The sequence below is a fragment of the Spermophilus citellus genome (assembly GCF_964194105.1).
Source record: "Spermophilus citellus genome assembly, chromosome: 13".
Classification (NCBI taxonomy): Eukaryota; Metazoa; Chordata; class Mammalia; order Rodentia; family Sciuridae; genus Spermophilus; species Spermophilus citellus.
Genome location: NC_138193.1, coordinates 89,967,682 through 89,993,977, shown reverse-complemented (window position 1 = coordinate 89,993,977; position 26,296 = coordinate 89,967,682). Strand labels below are relative to the sequence as shown.

General features: G+C 38.6%; 1 protein-coding gene across 1 annotated transcript; it reads right to left on the bottom strand.

The window, feature by feature from the left end:
• Window positions 1-437: 437 nt before the first annotated feature.
• On the bottom strand, window positions 438-14,631 carry FAM98A (family with sequence similarity 98 member A). Its single transcript, XM_081265363.1, has 8 exons — window positions 14,474-14,631; window positions 10,757-10,905; window positions 8,414-8,548; window positions 4,756-4,940; window positions 3,547-3,627; window positions 2,879-2,995; window positions 2,412-2,579; window positions 438-2,309 (listed from the first exon to the last, which is right to left on the bottom strand). The coding sequence occupies exons 1-8, from the start codon at window positions 14,524-14,526 to the stop codon at window positions 1,623-1,625; spliced, it is 1,575 nt and encodes a 524-aa protein (XP_081121489.1). The 5' UTR covers window positions 14,527-14,631; the 3' UTR covers window positions 438-1,622.
• Between the last annotated feature and the right edge of the window lie 11,665 nt (window positions 14,632-26,296).

Below are 26,296 nucleotides of genomic sequence, written 5' to 3'. Positions count from 1 at the left end.
AGACGTTCTTAGCAGTTAAGTAGAACATTTTCAATGGTAAGACATGATTTTTCTAAAAGTTGGTTTTTCATTTAATAAATGTATTTTCAATCCACTTCCTTTTAAGACAACCCCCCCCCCCACCGCCCTTTTTAGGAAGAATGGAGAAACAAAACTCCCAATATTAGAGACATTGATTTATCTTAGGTGTGGCAACAGCTACACCTAGTGGCTGGAATTGAGTAATGCATATTTCTAGCCCTATTGTTATAAAAGTAAATTCAGAAATGATCATTTTTCAACTTATTTAGGGTTTTAGGATAAGTGTGACCTTTTACTTAACTACGTTTTAAGTAAATACTCAAGAATCTTTGGGAACAAAAGCCTTGGCTCATAAGCTTGACCCAAGTATCCAGAATTTTTAGTATTCAAAAGTAGCTAAAATAAAACTCAAACCAAAGAGAGAACATACAGATACTTTATTGCTCACCTTTCACACAAAGCACACCTCCAGCCATTTTCTTTCACAGCTTGACAATGTTTACGTATACAAAAACCCAGCAAGAAGCATCATGGCGTGTAGATTTCAGTAAAGGAGAATGTAAAACATCAACTCAGCCAGGCTTTTGTTTTCTGCAGCAATAATAAAGGGCCTCCTGCACTAAGCAAAATCTACCTTACTTTGTAGTGCATTTCTTCCATTACAAAAAAAGTCTCCTGCCCGAAGCAAACTAACTTGTATTTGCTGAGCCAGTGGTATTAACTCGTGCATAAAACAAATTTCGGTTTGCTATTTCTTCTAGCAGACTTCAAGTAAAAACAAGGTTGAATGAGGAACTTGTTTTGGATGGATGCAGGTCAGTTTGAGTTGCTATACTTAACTAAATGCCTAAATGTACTATAGGTTCACAACTTAGTTTGCTTTTATAGTCTTTATGGAATTTGGCCGTGTTCAAGGTTTTCAGAGTTGAGCATATGGTACAGTATTCCATCAACTGAATAAGGCTACTGAATGTGCTATCTGCAGAAGAGCTCATTTAATAGGAACTGACCTAATGGGTCTATCATGAAGCAAATGTGGCACAACCTCTCTGAATAAAATGCCAGTCGGGGCAGAATTGTGCTCGGAAAATAGGCATTACAATATTTTACACAAAACACATATAAATGGATTGTTAATATGAGGACAATTTCCTAGTAGTAAATCTAAAAAAGTCTAGGTGAATTCTCATTTTCAAAACTGCATATTGAAAACTACTTTATTCAAGTAATTTCTTCAAAAAAAAAGTATGCATGTTCTGACTGTGGAATTAGTCTACTGGTCAATTAAAGGCAACTTTAATTACCTTTTAAAAACTTTTTTTCATAGAAAGGAGAGATGTTGTATGTGTTTCTCAAATAAACAGCATTATGTAAGTCCATTAAAAACAACAATAATAAAAAAAAAAAAAAAAAAAAAAAAAAAAAAAAAAAAAAAAAAAAAAAAAACAGAATCAAAGGAAGACCTACAATGTTTATGCCAAGCAGGAATCTGCCTGCCACCACCTGTGGTCTCACGTTAATTCAAAATAGATGCTGGACTCAGGATTCTGAAACTAAGTTTCTATTATTTGAGCTCTAGCAAAATGTAAGGTTCTGTAGCCTCAACTAGTATAATGTCTTCCCTGTCCAAATCCAGAATGATTATACTGATAGCCTCCATGCTGGAAGTGTTGTTCAAATTGACCCCCTTGGTGGTAAGTCTGGCTCCCCCTTCCTCCCCACCCACCTCCCTGGCCTCCACGACCACCCCGGCCTCCTCGACCACCTCTCCCACCACGACCACCACCTCGATCACTGTGGTGCCCACCATCTTGGTATCTATTGTCCTGCTGGTATCCACCACCCTGGTATCCACTTCCTGTGTATGAAGATGTTTGGAAACCACTATAACCGCCGCCTTGATAACTACTACTGTGGCCACCATGATAGCCACCTGGCTGGAAACCTGAATCTCGATAACCACCATCTTGGTAGCCACCTCCTCCTCCTCCTCCTCCTCCTCCTCCTCCTCCACTCCCACCATCTGTCCAGCCTCCTTGATGCTTATTTCCTCTTCCTCCCCCTCGGCCACCATGGTCATAGCCACCACGTCCACCTCTCCCTCCTCCTTGTTCATGACCTCCACGTCCACCGTATGAGGAATGTTCATAACCACCTCTCCCTCCTCCTCGACCTCCTGCTTGCTGCTGGGGGCCATCTTGCCTTTTCTGCCATGGTGGCATCTCTGGGGGTGGAGGTTCAATTTCATTGGGTCTACCACCTCTGTCAGGTACCCTGCCCATCAACACCTATGGAATAAGAAAGATATTTTTAAACTATCTCACTTTATCAATAGAGCTAAATATATTAGCTTAAAATTAAAATTAAAAAATTAAAGGTACTCTAATCACCTTATTGATGGCACAGGCAGTCTTTTCTCTTATGGAACCACTGCTTGTCCTTAAAATCTTTGACAAGTCTTGCCTTGCAGCCAAAAGATGAGCAACAGAAATAGTGCTTTTAGGAGATAAGACTGAACGCTTCGGCTGATAAACCTTGGCTAATTTTTCTGTCTGACTCTGTGGAAAGAAAAGTGTTCAAAGAAAAATATCAATTTTCAGAACAACTTAACAAACACTCATATTAAGCAAGTTAAAGATCTGATGACAATATTTACTAAATTCCAGATGGTAGGAAAAGTTACATACTCACCACTGCTCCTACCTAGTCAAGACTTGCTTGACTTGTAAGTATAGCTGCCAGACTTGCTGATATAGTAGGAGTAAAAGTGCAGCTAGGGGTGGGGTAGGGTCCTTCCCTTTAGATGTTTAGGGATCATGTCTATAAATACTATACTTTTAAATTATTTAATAGGTACCTTAGCTCTGTCAGACCAGCCAAAGGACTGAACAGTGACATCCAAACGTTTTATTAGCAGCTTTCTCCGAACTTCATATTCATTAGCTATGGCTTGGTTAATTGCTTCTATCTTTTCCTGAAGTAAAATTAAAAAGACCAGTTAGAATTTAAAGCACTTGACCATGTGTTCCTAAAGAAGAGACACTGTATTTTATCTGTTTCCCTTAAACTGCAATCCCTAGTAATTAACACACGTAGTCCTTTCCACTTGGTAATACATTAATAGTTACTGAAATACTAGGCAAAAAGTATGTTAAGCCTCAAAACATAATAAAGATTGTGTAAAGTACAAAATTCTTGTTTAGCTTCTCACAATTCACTGTGTGAAACTCTGCCCAATGACGTTTTTGGCTTGAATCCATTTGGTGATTAGAAATAAGCATTATACTGAACTTCAATTTATTTTATTCAGCTTGTGAAAATTTTCAAAGTTATGAGATAAGTACTTCTAATCTTACACAGAATTATTCTGCATAAATATTGAGACTCACAAAAATGATTCTAAGGCTGTTCATCTAGAAAACCATGTATTAGGAAACACAACTTAAAAAGCACAAAATATAAGTGCTCACACAAAAGTCATGGAACAGATGGTTCCTTACAGTTTACCCGAGGATCTCTACTTACCCAGTGGGCTGGTCCCATTGGCTTCTTCAGTAAAGGCTTTCCCACATGATTAGGTGGAACTTTTGCTAATGTTTCCTTTAACTGACACAAAAACATAAATAAATGAACAAAAAATCTGAAAGTAAAACATATCCTCATCTTCCCAAATCCCATCATATCTTGTCATCAAAAGAAGATTCCTGACAGAGGCAAAGGTGGAGGATGTTTTGAAACGAAAATGTAAAGACCCATGAGAAACACTCACTTGTCCCACTCCTCACGAGCCTACAGAAGCATGAATTCTTCACTGGACCTAGAACAGTGCCTGACAACAGTGCCCTCAATGAGCGCTTGCTGAATGAATGAATGAACACAGAAAAATATGGACTAGATACACTGCTGCGCCCCTGTAGCATTCAGCCAAATCTGTGCATCATGGTGTCGATCTACTCCACTCTGCAAATGTACCAATTCTCAGAGTCCAGCAGATATGCATATAAGGAAAAATTCTGCTACAACAAATACCATCCTCTTTTACTCATTTTTTTGTTGTTGTTAAAATTGCTTGTTCCTAATCAATTACATAAAATAACTATTGCCAAGACGTGGTATGAAAACAATTCCAATTCATTTTCACATACTAGATTAAATTAGCAGTCAATAAATCTAATTTGCTAATTACATTGTCTGTGGCTGCGTCCTGCTGTATCAGCAGAGTTGCATCATTTTCAGAGACAGTGCATGGGTTGAAAAGCCAAAAATATTTACTACCTGGACCTTTAAGAAAAATCTGGCCAACCCAAATATATAAGACCCAGAGTGACTGGATTAGACAAATATTAACATCCTTTTCAGTCCAGTCAATGGGAAAGGGTGATATCATTTAATGATAAAGACCTTAAAAATTAATTGTGTAAAAGTTCAATGACATATTTTAAAAAGGACTTATATCTTAATTATTTTTACATTATATTAGCTTATGTCAGCTCATAAACCAAGGAGTCAAGTTTCCTTTTTGAAAAAGAAACATGCTAATATGTTTTGTAAAATGTTAAAACACTAATTTCTCTTCAAGGCATCTAGGATTTAAAACCCAAAACTCATTTAGTAACAATTACTTAAGAATATGAACATCAGGTTCCCATTAAGAGAAATAAACTTAATGTTTCATTTCAAACAAATGTAGGACTATGCCTTTAATACACTACAATCTGGTACTAAAGGTCTTACTTTTTTTTCAATCCCGCTGAAGAATTGGAACATAGTTATATTGGCTGGAGGTTTGGACATTCCTAGAGCAATACATATGCCTTTCAACTCTTGAAAGACCTCACTACCGCCTCCTTCTTGAGCTTTTTTTGGAGGAGCATTCACACAGAGCATTCTGGCAGCTTCTAGTTCTGAGATGAGGTATGCTGAAGTAAACAAAATAAGATTTCAAATGAGATACAGCTATAGTTAATAGTCATAAGTCTGGAGTCACAACTCTATAGACCTAATGATATGTAACTTTTAAAGCTGCAAGAATGGATAAAAACATGAAAGAAAAAAACATTTTTACCTGTAAATGACATAACATAGATACTGGTTATGTAATTCAGGTATTTCACCAATATATAATGCTTAAAAGTCAATTTAAAAATAAGCAATTCTTCTTTGGAACCAAAGGATCAAGGGAGATCACATCTACAGATTTGGATTCTTGCATTCTACCATTAAGGAACCTCCAGAACAAGGGTTGGCATCTGTTAAACAATTTGTAGAAAGTGATTGGTGGCCAATTTTTAGTGACGGTTAAAAAGTGCACACACACACACACACACACACACACACACACACGTATGTATGTAACATATACGTGAGTGAGTGTGTATTTTAACTTCTCCCCACTTGTGAGCACCAGTGATATATCTATCTTGCTCTCTTGTCTCCCAATAATAAGGTAGCCTGTTAAACCAACCGTCTAACTTGCGGGAGAAGTGGGAAGATACCAACTCCCCAAAGTTCCTTTCCATGTTTCCAGCATCCTCATGCTACTGTCTGGCTGGTGAAGAAAGCCCTCCTCCATCTCTGCCCTCCTCAGGGTGCCCTTCCTCCTACTTTTCTTACCTCACTCCCCGCAAACAACAAAACTTCAAATCACTTTTTGGCAGAATCTCCTTTGTGTCAATATCATGCCCTTGAGTGCTGATTTTTAGCCAGGTATAGTGAGGGCCACAGTCTGTTTCAGGCAATTCAATTGAAGGTCCAAATATTAAATTCCATTCCCTTAAACTTCCCAAGGACATTTCAATTTTTATAAAATGACGGTTAAGAATCATTTGAATCTTAAGACTTTCAGGTTATGTGGCAAAGGGAAATAATTCTAAGAGGGTAGTTTTAGACAAAGACATTTTGTAGGCCCTTAAGTCCTATGGGAAGTACAAAACACTGATCAGTTTGAATATCTCATTTACTACCCTCAAGGTGTAAGGTTAGGAGCACAGGGGGACCATAATTGGGCAAATCATTTCTGAAAAGCTGCCAAGTTCTGTTCTAAAACAATAAACACAGCTAAATTTCTGCAAAGGCCATTCTAAGTAGATTTGATAAAATCTTAATGTGTTCCATATAGCAATCTGCACTTATGTGTTAAAACATCTAAACAGTAAAACCCAGAGTTATGAACATAAACACTTGTTGTTATGGGTTTTACTAGCAGATTGCCACACTCATTGTCTGTGGCTGCTTTCCTGCTCCAACAGCAGAGTTGCATAGTTTTTACAGAGACAGTGCATGGGTTGCACAGCCAGAAATACTTACTACCTGTCTCTTTAAGAAAAAGTTTGCCAACCCTTGTTCTAGAAAATCACACACTACATGATTTAATAAAAAGATTCTCTAAATTTGGGACAACATAGTTCATGTATTAACAAAATTGGTTCACCAATATAATTACCATGAAAAAAGCTTTAAATGTGACTGATGTTTTCAAAAGGAAAGGCATTAGAGATATTACAAAAAATAAACCAGAGAGTATCTCTACTTATGATCTAGTTGAGAATAAAGACATAGTCTCACCCCAAAAAAGATGACTAACTCTTCATCTACTAGAAACTGTGATCTGACTTAACTTACCCACAGGAAACAATCTGAGGACCACAAAAGGTCAAAGAATAGCCCTTATTCTGACACATGAGTGACTTTTTCTAACTCTCCAAGACTATTCTATTTCATGAACAGTTCTCATGAAGTTTATTTGTTCTTCCCCTCAAAATATAATATGCTAAAGGACTCAATTTGGGAGGCAAGGGTGCTGGAAGTAGAATTATAGCATCACGATGTGACAACCGATGTGTGGGGAAAGATGAGAAATAGTTACACAGAGCAGCAATGAGTATGTATAAAAAAATGCTGGAATGAAAGAGAGGTTACAAACTGAGAACACTTTAGAAAGGGGAAACAGTGGAGGCAAAGGCAAAGAGGGAAACAGAGTGCATGTATGTATGAAAAATTAAAAGACAAGTAACCTTTGGCTGATTTAGTCATTTAATTGAGGAGCAAACAGTTGGATAGTCTTGAAAAGCTTTTGAGGTGATAGCACATTAAAAATAAAGTCTATTATTATGACCCTGAGTCCAAAATAATTTCAGTGCAATCTGCTTAAGAAATGGGGAAGACATAAAAACGTTTTATGAAGATTTACATTTAAAGTGGGTTTTATAAGTATCAAGGCTAAAAAGCTGAACTCTGAGCAATTCAGGGTCATTACTAGTTATTCTATACAGCTGTTACCTTCCTGCATATTAACATATTCTAAGTGTCAAATACTATTGGTGAGGGTAAACAATGTACAGAGGGAGTCAGCTGAATACAATGCTTTTGAGCTAGTTATGGAATTATACAACTGAATGAAAATCTAAGAGCCATATGCAGCAACATCAATACCTAAAGCAATACCTACCCTTATGTGCATACTCCCCCTCCTCCAGCAGCAATCACTTGACCAAGGGGAAGTTAAGAAGGGGATTTTGGAATAACTTAGTGCCCAAGTATAATGACTATGAGCAACTTTTTAAAAAACTTAAATCTTCAGAACTGCAATATGAAGTATAATTTTTCAGAGACACTTAAAAAATCCTTTGAATAGTGTTTATCATAACAAGAACTTAATAATCAATTAACCAAAGCTTAGTTTAAATGTGTTTTAGAATGATATAACAATTCTGAGTTAAGATTACTGGTTGCGTTTATTATAAAGTTTACACAAGGCAATAAAATTTGTGAGTCTATTTACTATTTTTCATGGTGAAAAGGCAAACAATTGTTAGTATATAAAAAACATGGAAGGAAAGAACTTTTTATAAAATCTTACTTCCTGGAATGATCAGTAAGTATAGGAACTATCCAAGTGTTATTACAGAATGTTTACAAATAAATCAAAACCCTCCAAATAATTCAAACCACAAACACATATAAATAAGATAAATTACTTTAATAATTACATTAACTCTATCTAGTAAATGCTTACTCTTCTCAAAGAATTAATAAATGAAGCCTTTGTTATTTCCACACTGTCTTCCCAGTCTACTTAAAAATATGCTTCTGGTCTAGAATGCAAAGGTTTAACAATCACACACTCTTTTAACATTCCAGCATACCATTGGTCACATCAGATGAAGCAAAACAGCCTGAGAACCACCAAAGGTGAAATAATAAAGGAGCATCAATCATAAAGTCAACAATGCTACCAGTGCATTTGCCCACAATCTGCTCCTAAATCGGAAATTTAAGAACATTTTGTTTAAAATAGTAGAATTACATTCGTAACAAAATTAAAAAATCAGTTTATTAGTCATGAAAAACATAAATAGAAAAAATAACTACATTCTAATAGCCATGAACTTACTGAGCAAAAGGAGGCAGTTCTTCTGTACAAGAAGGCGCTTGGTCACATCCCCAGAGGTCAGTGAAAGATATGGGCAGTTCATCTCCCCTAGTAGCCCACTCACCTCAAGCTGGAATTCTTCAGCCTCACTTGGACCTTTTCAAGAATTAAAATAATCTTATTTAATAATACTGTTTTTTCCATTAGCATAACAATTACATATTAAAAACTGAAATTTTAATAGGCCTTTCCAAACTTGAGTTCCTTTCCCTTCTAATTTATTCTTTCTTATACCACTGAAAATGTCTTTCTTACACTGCACATTAGGTTATTCCTTTATATGACAATCTTTAATGGCTCCTAATGTATACCTCATGTAATTAATTTTTTCAGTTTGCCTTTAATGAATCTTCACAGCTACTCATGTTTGCCCTTCCCTGCTCATTCGATTATCATCATCTACTTACCATTTCCTCAAATAATCCCTCTATTGGTGCCAGTCATCTTCTCATTAAGCCCTCATTTATTTCCTGCCACTGATAAGCCTACTGCTCTCTTCTCCTCCAGCAAATCCCACTTATCCAAAAACCCAGCGGTCTTGCTCCTTGACAAACTTTCTCTAAGTACTATTGCTCTGCCTGTGAACCACATAGGGAAGCATTTAATTACTGTACTAATCTCCAGTTATTTCATTTGTACCTAATATTCCCAGTTAGACTAAGTTTGAAGGCAGCAAATATAACTTATAGTTCATATTTCCATAATGTGAAAAAAGGTAAACAGTAAACAGGCTTTGGGTAAGCCAAAGATGGGGTTGCTTTCTTCTGTATCATTTTGATGGTTCCATATTCCGTATCAAAGATGGGTAAAAATTAAACTTTAATTTATCTGACCCCAGTCCAAGGATTGTATTATCAATGTTCTGCAAACTGATTTATAAACGTTGGGTTCCACAGTGCTCCTTTAGAGGCACCTGGGGAAGTGAGGTAGTAACACAGGAAGACTGTATTATTAGTGTTTTCTCAGCTGTCATCTATGCAGCCTGGAGTTCCATAGAGGTCCTTCACAGGCAGCTAGGGAGGACCAGGAGAAAATATCTGTGCTAAAAGTACCCCCCTCTCCAAGTCAAGCAGATCAGCTATACTTTCTCACCTGTTTTATGTGTTGGGTTCCATATAATGCACCACTTAAATAAAGGGGCTGCAAGTTTAAATCTTACAATTTCTTGACATATTAGGTCAAGAGATACTGTAGCTAAGAACAGGGTCTCTGAACTTGACTGAGGTTGAGTCCTAGTTCTGCCTCCAATGGGTTGTGTGACAAAACTTCTTTAAGCTTCTTTGTTAAAATGTATGAGAGTAATCAAACATGCCCCATAGGGTTGCCCTGAGTTAAGATATGTAAAGTGCTTAGAACTTGTAAGTACAATGATCCTAAGCTCTGCTATTATTACACCTGATTTTCCTTAATAATTAGAATTGGGGAAAAGCTCAGTGGTAAAGTGCCTGCTTACCAAGCCCAAGGCCTTGTGCTCAATCCCCAGAAAACACATATTCACAGACAAGAAGTGGATGCAACTAACATGTCTACATTAAACACTAACATGCAAGTGAGTAAACTCTTCAAAATGGGATTATGTGGGGGGAAGGGGATTATGGGTATTGTTTTTCCTAAGGGTGGGGTTAACAGGTGGGCATTTTTGTTTGTCTCCTATTATAGGTTTACTTATGGCAACAAGGAACCAGATGGTGGAGTGTCAGGTTCCAAGTTTTTGTCTCTTTTGCAGAGTTGACAAACTAATGCTCAAGAGATGACAAAATTGGCAATATAAAGCAGCTCTCAGCCCTATAAATCTGATGGTGCTGGATCTGGTCTTGATGTATTTAATGATACATTCTTACGATAAGGTTTCTTGATTAAGCAGTTTCCTTCCTCCATAGCACAGCAGAATTATAATACATTTGCTTTACATGATATAATGTGCTTCTGGAATCTAGTTGTCCTAAAAGGAAAAATTCCTAGTTCTAGCCACCAATTCAGGATCTCATGATACATATTAAGCAAAAAATGGAAAGTTCATATATTCCATACTTGTGCTATCCGTTTTTCTGTATTACAGTAACAGGGTCTTTTCAGTCTCCACAATTTTTTTTAAAGTTACATGACTACATTCTGTTTTTTAAACTTCTGAATCACCTTATCTCTAAAAAACTATGGAGGAAAAAAAGTATATTGGTTCTTTAACAAAATATTCTTTACATTTACAAAAAAAAAACATGAAATTTAAGCTTTAGTATCAATAATGTTAACTGACAATACAATTTTATGTTTATACTTTACACCTCTAAATAAATGTTTACTTACTGTTAGTTGCTTGAACATTTTCCTCTAGTTTACAGAGCACTCTTAATTCAGATACCAGCCAAGCACAGAGTTTAGTAAACTCGGGGGAACTGGCTCCAGCAGAAACTGCTTGAGACAGTGCGCCATCATCCAACAATGGGCCCTTGTAACTGGTGAAAAAGGAATTACACTTCAGAAGAATATAAAGCCCCCCTAGGAGACTACAGGTAAAATAGTCTATGTATTATTTATATAATTAAGCAATAATTTAAAAGGGTAAATTATGATGACCAATTTCTAAACTTGCAAATGTAAACAAAACAGAACTTGCTGAACCATTTTAAAAATAAGCCAAAAGGTAACTGTACTTACATTCTTCAGAATATATGTGAATATTTAACAGAACCACATCTAATATTAAATTGTCAACTTTTGTACATTTACTGAAAGCTCTTATTTTAGGTTTATTTCCTTACTGTTATGAAATATTAAAACCAATTAACAAGTGATAGCTAATTATACTGGCACTATTTCAGAAATAAAGCTTTTAAGTTACCTATGCTAGATTTTTTCCAGAAATCAATTAGGTTAGGTTTTTAGTGACTTCTTTCAACCCCCCTTCCCCTAAAAAAACTTTCTAATTAAACATTTACTTTCTTTTTCTACATTTAATGCCGGGCCAGGTTAGGTGGCATATGCCTGTAATTCCAGCTATTTGGAATCTAAGGCAGGATGTTTGCAGGTTTGCAGGAACTTAATGATACTGTCTTAAAAAATAAAATGGGCTAGAGATCTAGTAGCTTAGTGGTAGAGCATCCCTAGGTTCAATCTCTATCACCATAAAAATGAATAAATTATAAGTGAGGCCCTAAGCAACTAAGAAAGAGACCCTGTCTCAAAATAAAAAGGACTGAGGATGTGGCTTAGGGTAAAGCAATGCTGGGGTTCAATCTCTTGTCCAAAAAAAAAAAAAGTAAAACATACTAGTAGTACCAGAAAAATATCAAGATTACTTTAATAACTGTTGGTCAGTTGAATCAGTACGTATGAATCCTAATCTTTTGTAAGTAATCCCAAAGCAATCATAAAAATCTATAAAATGTTCAAACATTCATGACAATAATAAACACCCATTACCTTATTCTAGAATTTAAGGTTTTGCTATTCAAAATAATCTTAAATACATATGTTCAGATTGTTTTATATTTATGTAAATGAAATACTGATTGAAACACTATTATTAAAGATGACATTATATATGCTTAACATAATGTGAGATTTAGCGGTATTGATATGTTAAAGAAATTAAACTTCTTGATCCCTTTAAAATATGATTACATTTACAAAAGAAATAGAATGGGAAGCAGGATGTGGTGGCACATGCCTGTAATCCCAACCACTAGGGAGGCTGAGGCAGGAGGATGGCAAGTTTGAGTCCAATAGGGACAACTTAAAGAAACTCTGTATCAAAATAAAAAATCATTTTTAAAAAGGGGGGGAGGGTATAGCTCAGTGGTAGTAGTTTCTTCACATGTGCAAGGCTCTGGATTTGATCCCCAGTGTTCACAAAAAATGCAAGCAAAGCAAACATGCAAGCTTACATAAAATTGAGATTATAACCAGGAATGCTGGCATATGCCTGTAATCCCAGCTATTGGAGCGGCTCAGGCAGGAGGAATATATATAAGAGACTAGCATGGGAACTCAGGGAGACTCTGTCTCAAAATAAAATTTTAAAAAGAGATCTAGGGGTATAGCTCAGAGATAGTGTATTCCTGGGTTCAATTCCCAGTACTGTTAAAAACGGGGGGCAGGGAGTCCTGGGGATGTAGATCAGTGATGTATCCCTGGGTTTAATGCTTAGTACAAAAAAAGATTATTGGGGCTACGGCAGTAGCTCATTGGCAGAGTGCTTACCTAGCACATGTGAGGCACTGGATTCAATCTTAGCACCACCCAAAAAAAAAAAAAAAAAAAAAAAAAGGCATTCTGTCTGTCCATCTACAACTACAAAAATAAAAAGACTATTGAAATTATACATAGTCTAGAATGTAAACAGAAAAAAAATCACACGTTAATAGATACTGGAAAGAAGAGACTGGGCCTAGAAATTCCTTCTTGTGTTTCATATTTAGACTTTATTAACTTATTCAACAAGTAGTTACTGAATTCCTACTGTGTGCCAAGTTAAGAGATAAAAAGATAGTCATTCACCTCTAACACTTTTCACTGAATAAAAGGACGTGTCAATCAATTAAGCATGTATTTTAACATTTGAGTCACCAAATTACGTTAAAATTTATAAAAATTCCTTGATTTATATTACAACCTAATGATTTACTTGACTACAATTATTATAGTAATAATTACTTTCATAGTACCCAAGAGGAAAACAAAACATAGTTTAAAAAAACATAGGTAAAAGAAGAATAAGGAGAAGAAACTGCATCCATGGCCAACTGTGAAGTGACCTTTTATTCATATGTAAGGATTACATTTAAAGAAGGCCAATCTGTCTCCTCTCATTCCACTCCTTCAACACCTAAATCTGAAGTGTCATTTATGCCCTAATGAAAGAAATAAGCCCCTAAAGCCTGGAACATTCATGAACATTTAGATCAAGTTTCAAAGAAAAGAACAATGGTAATTCACTTTGACAAAGAAAGATAAGTACCACTGCTGCCTTTCCTAAAGATTTCTACTAAAACAGCAAACACACCCTTAAGGGTGTTTTCCTAAAGAAAGGTTTCTCTTAAGGGTTTCCATGTCCTGGAAACGTCATAAGGAATGTTGTGACAAAGGACTAGTTACTTATAAACACAACTAGCTAAATCTGTACTTTTTTATTTTCTTCTTCTTCTTTTTTTTTTTTTTTTTTTTTGATATAGTACCTGTAAGCAAGTACTGAATCATACAATTTGTTTCTGGAACCATATTTAGTCCAAGAGGTTCCAAGTTCTCAAATTTAATAGAGTAAATTGATCTGGGTGACCCAGTGTGATAAGAAGCCCTACTTCCAAGCTCAGAGATATGATGAATTATGATTGGGTAACTGTTAAGAGAGGGAGAGAGAAAATGCAAACAAATATGCCGGTTCTTGGTGACTGAAGATTGATCCTAGTCTAAAGGGGCTCAAGACGGCAGTGTCAGAGAAAACTGTCAGTTGTTCCCAGAGAGGTGGTGATAGGTTAGGTGCACAGCTGAGCAGGCTAGAGGGACGCATGCAGCGCCCAACATGTGCCTTAGCGAAGCCAAGGTGCATGCAGAGGATGACTGGGCAAAGGAGATTTTTTTTTTTTTTTTTTGAGAGAAGTGGGGTGTGGTAGAAACAGAGGCTCAAAGCGGGGGCAGGAAATTTGGAGGACAAGTAGGAAAACAATCAACTTTGGCAACCTCTAGAGTGGGGGTAGTGCAGAAAGATGGGAGCAAGCAGAGAAGCTCGGAGAATGGGGGTGGCGAGAACCAAAGCCCAGACAATGACACGCATGACTGACAAACGCTGCGGGCAACTCGGTTACGGGGAGCTCCGGGCAAGACTAGGGGCGTTGGGGCTGGAGGGCCCGAGCCCGCAGGGAAGGCAGTGGACGTGGCATTGGGGGTCCCGGGGCCACAGGGAAGCGACAGCAGGAGCCACGGGGTGAGGCGTGGAGAGGCAGGTGTCTCCGACTGGGGCGCAGAAGGAGTTCTCGGGGCGTCAGCAGTGTGGGGTTTGAGAGACCCGTGCCCTGGCAGTCTTACCCTAGGTCTTCCAACGACTCCAAGATGTCAGTCTCCATGAGGTCACACTCCATGCTACTGTGGTATTCAAATTTCCGAGTCGTCAGGCTCCCCTCTTCGCCGGCAACGCGTACACTCGCGCATGCGCTCTCTCCCCGGAACTTCCAAATCGACAGCTGGCGCCTCAGCCTCTGCACTGCGCATGTCCCGAGCGTGCGCAGGCGGCTGGGACCGGCCTGCCGCCCCACCCCCACTCGCTAAAGGCTTGCTGGGCTGCACGGGTCTGCACATGCGTACTACTAAATGGTGAAGTCGGCCGCCCCAAGAAGGGCAGGAGGGACTGGCTGCGTGGCAGATGGGCCTGGGGACCTGGCCAGGGGGAACGCTCTAAATCCTCTTTGTACGCATGTGCATATCTTGGGCGAGGCGGGAGGGGGCGGGGCTTGAAGGTGGGGCTTGTCGGGGGTGGAGCTTGTCGGGGGTGGATCTCAGAACTCGGTGGGGTGTTGGCAGTGGATCCCAGTCTGCAAACCCGGGAGTAAAATCTAGTAGAGCTCTGTAGCATGCTGGCGTGTTCCAGTTTTAACTGTGGGTCAGAGAGAAAGAGAAAACTTGTGCATTCTCGACTGATTGCCCAGGACAATGGGCCAAGTACCGACATGGACAGAATACATGCTATTTGATTTCCTTGTCTGGAGTGGGTGAATTCCAGGGTTAGAGAGAAGCCAGCTTTCCTCTCACAGAATGTCATCAGAAAGTTGTATCCTCCTGTGCATTCTCTACCTGTCTTCTTGAGCCTTTTCCAGACACTGAGCATCCTATTATAAGGGGGCAAAGGGGATTAGCTCCATATTAAATAGAATAAAATATATTTAACAACATGCAATTTAGGCAGTGAATGAACTTTTTAGCTGCAATGTCATGGCTTTTGACATTGTTTTGCCTGAGTGTAACGATTTTTTTTTAATGTACTTCAAGTTATTGAAAAATGAGAAAAAATGTTTTCAAAGTAACGACATATGTAGAAAATTACATTTAACGATACAGTGGCACACCATTGTATTGTGTAGCCTTTTAAAGAGTTTCCAAATTGTACCAGATTTTATTTTGTAGTTCTCAAAATATCTTAACATTGAAGTAGTATATCTTTAGTAGCATATTTTTTGTTCCTTATTTTGCATCATCTGAAGTAGTAGAAGGTTATTATGTACCGACTGTGTGCTTAACTTATTTACTCCCTTGACCCACAGGATGCAGTCCTCAGAAGGCTGTTAACTTACATTTTGTAAATGAGGCTTAATTGTCTGTCAAAAATATCAAGGCCTGTAAGTAGGAACTGGATTTTGAGACTGAGACATATCTGAATCCTTATTTCTTATTTGACTATTAAAAAAATGGATTGGACTAGGAATGGAGCTCAAGTGGTAGAGTGCTTGCCTAGTATGTGCAAGGTCTTGGATTCAATCCCCAGTCCCTCAAAAAACAAAATAATAAAATCAAGTAAGGATCTAGAAGCAAGAAGTAAAAAGATAGGAAAATTTAAGTTTGTATATAATGTACATATATATTGTTTATAATTACAATATGATTACAATAAAAATAGAAATAGAATTTCCACAAAAATAGAAATTCTTATTGTAGAGTTGTTAAAAGTGCTAAACAAAAAGTACAGCTTAATAAAATATCAATTTTGAGAAAAAAGTTTTATTCTTGACTTTTTTTTTTGTTTGTTTGTTTTGTTTTAGACAAGAGTTCTTGCTATGCTGCCCACACTGGCCTCAAACTCACAATTGTTCTCTCTCAGCCTCCCAGGTAGCTGATAGTATAGGTGAGCCACTGTGCTTGGCTTAACTTAAAAAATAATTTTTTTTCAGTATTGGTGGTGGAACCCAGGGGCCCTGTACCACTGAGTAACATAGTCTAGCCCTTCTTATTTTGAGAAGGGAGATCTCACTAAATTGCTAAAGCTGGCCTCAAACTTACAATCCTCCTGCCTCAGCCTCCCAAATCACTGGGATTGCAGACTTGAGCCACTGTGAGAGGCTGTTGACTCACTTTTTGATGTAAGCTGTAACACAATATTAGTGAAGAAAAAACTGATGACTTTCTTCAATTTTTTAGTCTTCTCTTTCTAGTTCAAACTGTAAGCTTAAATAGAAAGTTGCTGAAATGAGATTTTTATAGATATTATTTAAATAACTCTATAAAGGCCTTTTGTGCAATAAAAAAAGCCTTTAAATACTACTTTTTCAAAATTGTCACCATTTCCATAGAACTGCTAGGAATCTTTTGCATTTTATTGAAAGTTGATTGAACAGACATCTAAAATTTTAAAATTTTCTTTCTTAAACACTATTTGGAAGAATAGCCACTTCCATTTTTAGTGGGTTTGCTTTAGAGTGATCTTCCAAGATGGAGAAAATAAGATCATAGAATAAAATTTCCAAACTTGATTGACTTCTTGTTCTCCCAGCAAGGCTTCAGCCTAGTTTTTATGTTTTGCCAACCTGTGAATCAGGCGCAAAACAAACCAAATAAGACACTGGTTTAATTTGCAGGTAATAAAAATTTATTCATCTTTATCAAGATAGACTAGCATTCATTCAGACCAAGAGTTGTATTTTGTTTGGTTCAACTAATAATGTAAATAAGTTTGAGTCAACATTTGAAAGTTTGGAGATTTTTTTTCTAAAAAAAACCTGGATTTCTGGCCTTTTATTTTGTTTTTAAATTTATATAACTTGGTACCACTAGGTCCTTGCTGCCATAAAGGCAAAGATTAACTTTTGTTGAGTAGGTGGACCTTTTCAGATATAACATGAATCTACCAGTTCCTTTTGGCTTCTAGATCCTACCACACACAATATAGCCCATGTATGTACACCCAGCAATGTACTTCACATTCTGTGCATTTGAGATCTCCAGTCCCTTTTAATCTTTTACTTAACTATGCCGATCACTTCTCCTACCCTCTCATAGGCATCTCCTCCTTTCTCCTCTGCCTTTTCTAGTGACATTCATTTAGCCCACCAATATACCTTGTTCTTTCATGCCTCTATATTTACCCCCTTTAAAATAATTCATTTTACATCTACTATACCACATAGCATGTTTTAAACACTGACATGTAACTACCTAATAAAATAAAGCAAAGACAAAATTATCTTATAGAAACAAGATACACACCCTCACTTACAGACTTCAAACATTACTGCACTTTTGTAATTTGAAAAAGTATTCATGAAACAATCTGCAGTGTAATTTTAATAGATAAAACCTTTACACAAACATAACTATCCTAAACTGTTTATTAGGTATGAATTTTACAAACATGTTAATGGTAACAATGGTGCTTGAGACTATCAAATCTTTTCCAAACAGTGCAGCAAGAACTTACAGGGCAGAGTCCTGCCGTGAAACTGAGGCTGCATGGAGACCCCCTTTTTAAATCCTGATTCTTACAATTTATGCCAGAAAAAATTCAAACCATGTCATGCAGAGTGTCAGGCATAATTTTATTAGAAGAGATAGGAAATGGGAAAAGGGAGTATTCTCAAAGGAAGAGAGGGGGTCCTCTTATAAAGGAGTAGGATGCTGTGACCCTGCTGCTCACCGGTTTTATTGGGGGTTCCAGGGAACTTTCCAGAGAGTCCCACACAAGTCCTCCTCTTGACTTTGGGCTGACAGCAGGATGACATCAAACTTTCAAGTCCCCACCATGCATGACAGCTCTGGGTTGCTTTGACCTATGCTAAGAGGTTCTCATTGGAACCTGTTTTTACAGATTTTATGGTTAGGGGGAGAAACCCTCATCTCCCTGAGTTCCGGGATCTGGTCTGTGTAAGGATCACAGAAGTTTCCCCCTTCAGGATAACTTGTTTTTCTCAGCATTGGACCTGAATTTCTCCTGCAGATAAGAGGTTATTTACTGAGAAATATAACACATCCTATCAACTTAAGCCAGGCTGAGCTACAGGTTAATTGCTTTTTTAAAAAAGAAAGCGTGCGGGGTTTAGTACAGTGGTTCCAATTCATGGAATTATTTCCATAACCTTATGTTCCCACTGCTCATATCTGTCTGTTCCCTATCAGAACCATCAATGTTAGCCCACACATCTTCCTGTGTTTATGAAATGCTTTGGTGGTCCACTGGGTATCAGGATTGCTGATAGCTCTATGGAAAGGCTAAATGAGTATAACCTCAGAAAATTCATACTTGAAATCTTCAACAACCGTGTAAGAATTTAGGATCGCCAGAGCCCCAGAGTGGCACCCATCTCACTCCTTGGCAACAGACTGAAGGCTTCAAGCAAATTTCATCCAGTTAACACCATGATTATCAGGCGTGGTGTAGGTTGCACCCTTAGTAACTTGGTGTTTGTAGCCCGCACATTGCACACAGACCCTATTTAAGACAGCCTTGTGTCTCAGTTTGTGTGATGACTGAGACATTATACAGCATGCCCGCCACAGAAAGCTGATGATCTGCCAACAGCAGACCTCAGAAGAAAGCACACTTCTTAGGCTGTTTCTTCCTGCACAGCTCTTAGATGTCTTGTATGCACCCATCTTGGCTTACCTGATGGCTGCGGCCAGACTACCTCCATACTCTGCATAAATTGTTTTCTCTGCCTGGAATCCCCTTTCTTGCACTCTCTTCCTGGTCAGGAAGAAGCTTCAGTTTGGAAGAAGCCTCCTCTAATTGACTTGAGCCCTCATCTTATACCTCCCATAGCCTCTTTGACACTTTGGCATAGGTAGCTCTAATGTACAGTTCCACCATCTGCTCTCTCTGCTGCTTTGCTCACCTGCCTCCCCGTCCCAGCTCAGATGCACCAGGTCTACAAGGAGATGTTCTGTGATTACACAGCTTAAAGTTAAATTTCTCTTCTGGATTTCCAAGGTACTGGTGCCAAAACTCAACTGCTTATTTTAATCATCTGGTGAACTTAATACAGATTCCGGGGCTCTGACACTGATGAGCCTGTCGGCATTTCTGGGGGTGAGTTTAAGAATCTCTGTTTCTTAAAACCACTTCACATCATGTCATAATTTGCCCTTCATTATTTTCCACTTAGGGCTTTTTTTTTAATGTTGCTTACATCATGTGTTCTGATCCCCTTTCCCATCATAAAAACATGCCCATCCTACATGTTGCCCACTACATTGATGTGTACACAATAGGCATGAAAACACTGATTAGTTGATTGACAAGAAAATATTCCCTTTCTCCTGAATTTTGCTTTCGTCTGAAAGAATGAAGTGATTCTTTGCAGAGAATAAATAAGGATACAACAATGTATTATGCTCAAAGCTCTTGGATCATCCTGGAATTCAGTCAATGTCTATTTAAAGCTTGGCTATTCTTGTAGGATGGTATGTTCTTTGCCAACTTAGATTGTTATTAGCAACTTTGTCTTTCATACTAGTGAAGCTTATGGCATGTATGGAGTGTGGGAGTTAGAATCCTCAAGGAGAATTTTTGAGCTCTCTACCCTCATGAAAATCATAGCATTAAGATAGTGTTATGGAAAGCTCTGTCCTTGTCCCCAATCCAATTTAATAAGAAGGTGTTGCGAGCATTGCTAGTAATAATTGCTCAAAGATGGATTGCCTTTAAATGCAAGCATATATTTGATCACACCAATCATCAAATATAAACAATGAATGCAAAAAGTGTTGGTTGTGCTGGAGCACTCCAACTAGCATTCAATGCATACTAATAAAACACTATAAGTGAGTCACACAATCCTAGGGCAACCAGGAGCCTCAAAATACCTCCGATGCCACAAGACTTCTCTTAGCCAAATAGCAGATGTTATCCTTGTCTGGTGGTTCTCTCTAGCCGATGGCTGGATGTTAGGAAATGGTGGAGTCAGTCAAGAGATGGACAACAAGGTGGTCAGTCTCACTGATGTCCTTGGAGCAAAACTCTTCAATGTGGCAGGACAAGCAATTTAAATACAGTTCCAAGTTGATGGTATACATTGGTGATTGGTTACACTCAATGAAAGTCAATGTCCATTGGTTATGTCCAGTCAACTGGGCACGTTCTTTGCACATGTCTATGGAGCTGTGCTCCCTATCAATTGTAACCAGTCATTGCTAAGCATGCCCATGGCTAATGCTCCTTACAGCTCTTCATCAATTGCAAGCAGACATGACTAAACAGTTTAATGGCGTTGTTCCTTATAGCCAGCAACTTAGTTGAGTCCCAGCATGTCCCAGCATGTCTATGGCAGATACTCCTTACAGAAGGACATGGTTTTGATAAGAAGGAATAAGTTTATTGCTCTACAGCAAAGGAGAAGCACAGGGGACTCCTGTCCTAGAGGCTGTGATTCTGCTCCTCCAGGAGAACAGAGCATTTTTAAAGAAGCTCTTTAAAGGCTGCATTTCATTTGAGCCCTGATTGTGTGTAGAAATTCACTTGTTAATCTGGGAGATAGTCACTTCCTAGATCTTGACATCTCCTTCCCTTGGTGGGTGGGTGCTCAAGGACAGACAATAGCCTAGGATGGGAAAAGGTACCAAGCCCTCAGGTTGGGGAGAAGGAGGAAGAGAAGAGGAAAAGAAAACACATGTTTCTTAAAATAAGCAGCAGAGCCACAAGGGCTATATTCAAAAGGTGAAGTGGGTCACTGTTACAATGGGAGACATTACTCATTAATATTGTACTGTGAACAAAAGAGGATTAAAGCTGAATAAAGGCTGTAAATCGTTGTCCTATGGAGAATTTGTTAATATGACCGGGATAATTAGATAAACGAACTAAAGATAAATTCTGAATACTCTCAACAAATCTTAGTTTCCAGTTTTTAGTAACAATTACAGATTTAATTTTTCTTCATTATCATAATAGGATCATTGTTTGCAAACACAATAGAGGTAAGAAGAAAAAATATTTTTAAGCAGAAACAATTATATTCAAATTCCTATGTTAGACTGATTATGTTTCAAAAAACTTGAGTAAAGTCACCAAAATTCACCTCTGAAGAGAAACTTGGGAGATTATTCTGGGCTGATCCTTCCCTTTGACTTCTGAGACAGAATTAAGCCTCTGGCCCTAAGGCTTCCATTCTTTCCTCTGCCATTTAGAAGGCCAGCTATCTTCTTGGAAGAAATAGCTGAGTCTCTGATCTTTTTCTGCAGGGCTCAAGTCTCTGCCATGATTGAGAAAGGCTAAATTATAGTCCAGTGGTTTTCAAACTTTTGTGTGTTTCTGAACTACCTTGAGGTTTTAAAAATAGAGTGCCAGCTCCATTCCCCTCACCCCTGTTTCTGATTCAGTAGGTGGTGTATGGCCAAGAATCAGCATTTCTAATAGTGCCCAGGTTTTGCTACTGAGTAGCTCCTGACCCTGATCTAGGAACTATAATTTGCAAACCACTGATCTAGACCAACTCTTACATTGTTTTAGAAAACTTTTGTTAATCTGTAAGAAATTGATTTTCTTTCCATCTTGACTCAGTACACTTGGGCACACAGATGTACACACCTGCACACACAAACAGCTGAAACAGTTTCATGAAACAGTACACAATCCTTGCTGTGTGCTGTGCACTGGAATTTTTTTTTCCTATTCTCTTCCATTTATTAAAAATATTGGTTGATTGCCTAGTACGTGCAAGATCCTGGGTTCAGTCTCCAGAACTACCAAAAAAGAAAAAAGAAAGAAAGTTTGTTATGATCCACTGAATTGGCTCTTAGCTAATGAATAAGTTGTGAGTAGCAGTGTGAAAAACATCAAAAGGCAGTCTCAAAATCCTTTTTAGCTTTAGCCTTTCACCCTATAATATAACCAATTTTCTTAACAGATAATATACAAGAGGACCCCAGCAAAGAGTCAGAGATGACCTCCCCCTAAGGATTCAGACACATCTGGGAAGGCTAGTAGGAAGGTGTTTGGAACCAAACGGGTAAATACCTGAAAGTGAAGGCTTGCTTCAGCTTCTTTTCAGCATTGAAAAAGCATCGGCCAGGCATTCAACCAGATTCAGTAGAGAACTCACCCTGAGCCATGCTTGGAGGTGCAGATCTTACACTACCGGCTACTTGTAAGGGTGAGGCATGAGAATTATAAGTTCAAAGGAAGCCTAGACAATTTAGTGAGACTCTGTCTCAAAATAAGATAAAAAGGGCTAGGGGATGTAGTTCATTGGTAGAGGACTTGCCTATCACATACAAAGCCCTAGGTTCAATGGCCAGCACTATAGAACTCGGCCTAAGCAGAAAGCAAACTTTGCAAAGTTGATCAGGGACACTAACTTAGGCTTGCCTGTGGGAAGCAGTTCTAATCATGCTATAGGGCAATGATATTTAAGTATAAATTCTGGACTGGCACAAAGAAAACTGGGCCTAATTCCTACAGTAGTTTTATAGCTTTGATCAGAAATGTCTCCTAAAAGTTCATGTGTTGGAGGCATGGTCCCCAATGTAGCAGTGTTCAGAGGTGGGGCCTTTGGAAGGTGATTAAACCACGAGGCTTCTAACTTCATCAATGGGTTATTTCATTGATGTTTCATAATTTAATAGGCTGTCGGATTCATAATTTAATGACTGTTGGAGGTGGCTGCTGTAAGCAAAAATAACCCAAAACAGGAACAGACCTTGGATTAGAAAGCTTTCTTTATTAAGTAGAGATGGAATGGGCATGTGGCACATTTTTAGAGGAGAAAATGGTGACTGGTTACAAAAGGGGTCTGTGTTTTAGAGGACTTAATGAGAGTTAATCATAGCAGAATATTTAGTGTGACTTAATCATTAGATTCTGCGGACGTGCAATTGGGTAATTAGGAAACTGGTTGTGCAGGTTAAAAGTCTTACTTAGGAAAATAGCTGAAAAAGCTCAAAACTCATTCTAACTCAGGAAAACAATTGTAAAAGCTTGAAACTCATTGCTACCGGGATAAAAATCTAGAGCCCAGAGCCTGTTTGCTTACCTTTTCTCTCCCAGGGCCTACTGTCCTTGGGAAAAGATGAAAGCCAATAGCCCAGGGCCTAATGTTTGCCCTACCCTCCTCTCCTGGATTACTCTGTCCTCCTTTTTCTCCCTGGGGCTGTCATTTCTTCTCTCTTTTTTGCCTAACTGTAGGAAGTAGGCTACTGCTGGGCTGAGGATTCTTCTCCTTAATTTGGATAGAAATTATAAATTGGCAAAGTGCAGCTCTCTCAGTGTTAGCAGCTCTGGGCTTTGAATGCCAGCAACTTTCAGCTCTTAGAGTCAGCTGTCTTCCTCACTGTCTTGAGGGCAGCTGGAACCCATAGCTATTGGAGACTCTGGAACTTTTCCAGCAGCCGGAGATAGTGGCTCCAGCGATGTTCTATCACTTCCTGCTGTTCTCTGACTGCCAGCCAGTCTCAGTGCTACCATCCTTGGCTACAGGCCTCCTTTGGTGACAGCAGGGTCAGTGTTACCAACTCAATATAAATGGCTTAGCCTGCTCTACTCAAAACAAAAATAAAAAATAGCCAAAATAAAATGCATCTGAAACAGGTTTCATTAGGACTGATACTGCAACAAATGGGGAGGCACTACAGAGACTGTTCTGATTAGGGTAGGGGCAAAGTTATTTATATAGAAAAACAGGTGGGCTCATACATGCACAGTGTTTGTCAAGGGTAGAGGAAGGGCTCTTGCGGACAGGGATAAGGACAAGTGAAGAGATTGAAGAGGGGTGAAGGAATTCAGAGAGGCTGTGGGGCAGAATCATCTGGGATGGACCCATGACTGAAGCTACCACAGCCAAAGCAAAAGTCTCCAAGTAGCCAAGAGGCATTTGCGGTAGCTACAGCTATCCAAAATAGAAGAAAGAACAATTTTAATAGTACGACCTGGGGACCATTGGGCCATTCTCTTCTGTCTCACTTGAGGGAATACCTTGAATGCTATATATTGTCCCTTGTCCCTTCTTCTTCTCTCCCTGCTTCCTGGATGAAGCAAGGTCAGCAGCTGTGCTCCACTATGCCCTTCGGCCATGATGCTCTGTCTCACCACAGACCCCAAAACAATGGAGCCAGCTGACCATGGACTGAAAGCTCTGAAACTGTGAGCCAAAATAAATCTTTTTTCCTTTAATTTTCTTTAATCTCAGATATTTTATGTAAGTGGTGGGAAGCTAACATATGTAGGAAAAGGAGGATAAAGAAGAACTGTAAAGAAAAAATATTTTGGGACAGATGTGGTGGCGCCTGATCATGATCCCAGCTACTCATAAATCTGGGGCAGAAGGATTACAAGTTTGAGCTCAACTTTGGCAGCTTAGCAAGATGGTAAGAGTGGGGATGTTATCAGTGGTTGAGCACCACATGTGAGACCCTGGGTTCAACCCCTAGTACATCAAGGAAAAAAAATAAAGAAAAAGGAAAATATTTTACCATTATTGGAATATGCAAACATTTAGACTGATCATGCATTAATTAACCACATGATTTTACCATGGTGCAAATATCATAGTGTGTACTTAACCAAATCTAGATGGTATAGGTCAATCATTTGACCTGGCCTCTTGATGCAATCAGGAGATGCAGTAAATGCAATGTGTGAAGCTGCTGCTATCATCAACACAGCATACTATTTGATAATAAAATTGTTCTCTTTTATAAGAAGGAGTATGCCCTAAAATAATAATTAAAGTTAACAAAGAAACCAGTGGCATAGTTGTTCATTATCATTATCAAATATTATGTACTGTTCATAATTGTATATGCTATGTACTTTTCTGCAACACCAGCATCACTACAAAATAGCAAAGTAATGACAACATGACTAGGTGTTACAGTTTGAGTATGAGTGGTCCCCCCAAAGTTCCTGTGTATTGCAGAAATATCCAGAGGTAAAATGATTGGACTGTGAGAGCTGTAATCTTTGTCCATCTTAGTTTGAATGGACTGGGTGGAAACTGTCAGCAGGCAGGACATGGCTAGAGGAGGTGACCTACCTAGGGACCAGTAGGGGCATGCCCTGGAAGGGTTTGTCTTTCCTGTGGTCCCAACCCACCCCTCCCTCCGCTTCATGGCTGCCATGAATAGAGCAGTACTCTCCACTATGCCCTCTGCTATGATTTTCTGCCTCACGGTGGACCTAGAATAATTAATACAGCAACCATGGCCTAAATCTCTGGAACTATGAGCCAAAAATAAACTTTCTGAAGTGTTTTGGGGTATTTTGGTCACAGAGATAAAAAGCTGACTAACACATTAGGCAACAGGAGTTTTTTCAGCTCTATTATTGATATTATTATTTTGGTGCTGGGCTTATACACAGGGCCTTAGCATGCAAAGTATATGCACTACCACTGAGCTATACTCCCAGCCCTAAATTTATATTAAATGGTCTACCTTGAGTTTGTAGGACTTTAAGGAGGTCACAGGTTTTTAACAAATTTTTGTTTTGTTTTGTATTTTGTTTTGTTTCTGAGAGACAGCAGTCTTGCTCTGTTGTCCAGGCTGGCCCAAACTCTTGGCCTCAAGCAATCTTGCATCAGCCTCCTAAGTAGCTAAGACTACAAGTGCCCGTGGTTGTGCAAAGCTCAGCTATCTCAGGGGACCACCACGGAATATAGTCTTTCATGGACCAAAATGTCATGCGACATGTGACGGTGTCAGAGAGCCTGTTGAAGGCCTAAAGATCTGGAAAGAGGGTAAAGTGGTTGGGGAGAAAAGGTATTTGTTCTTCATTATTGTTTGGATGTGAGGAATTTCCCAAAAGCTCATGTGTGAGACAATGCAAGAAGGTTTAGAGGAGAAATGATTGGGTTATGAAAGCCTTAACCCAGTCAGGGAATTAATCCCCTGACAGGATTAACTGAGTGGTAACAGAAGGTGGGTAGGGTGTGGCTGGAG

Coding starts and splice junctions, on each gene's coding strand:
- FAM98A (XM_081265363.1), bottom strand. CDS start 14,526: ATGGAGTGTGACCTCATGGAGACTGACATCTTGGAGTCGTTGGAAGAC. Junction 3,628..4,755: donor TCAGCGGGATTGAAAAAAAA/GTAAGACCTTTA, acceptor TTTTTGTGTCAG/TTAAAGGAAACATTAGCAAA. Junction 2,996..3,546: donor CAATGGGACCAGCCCACTGG/GTAAGTAGAGAT, acceptor ATTTTACTTCAG/GAAAAGATAGAAGCAATTAA.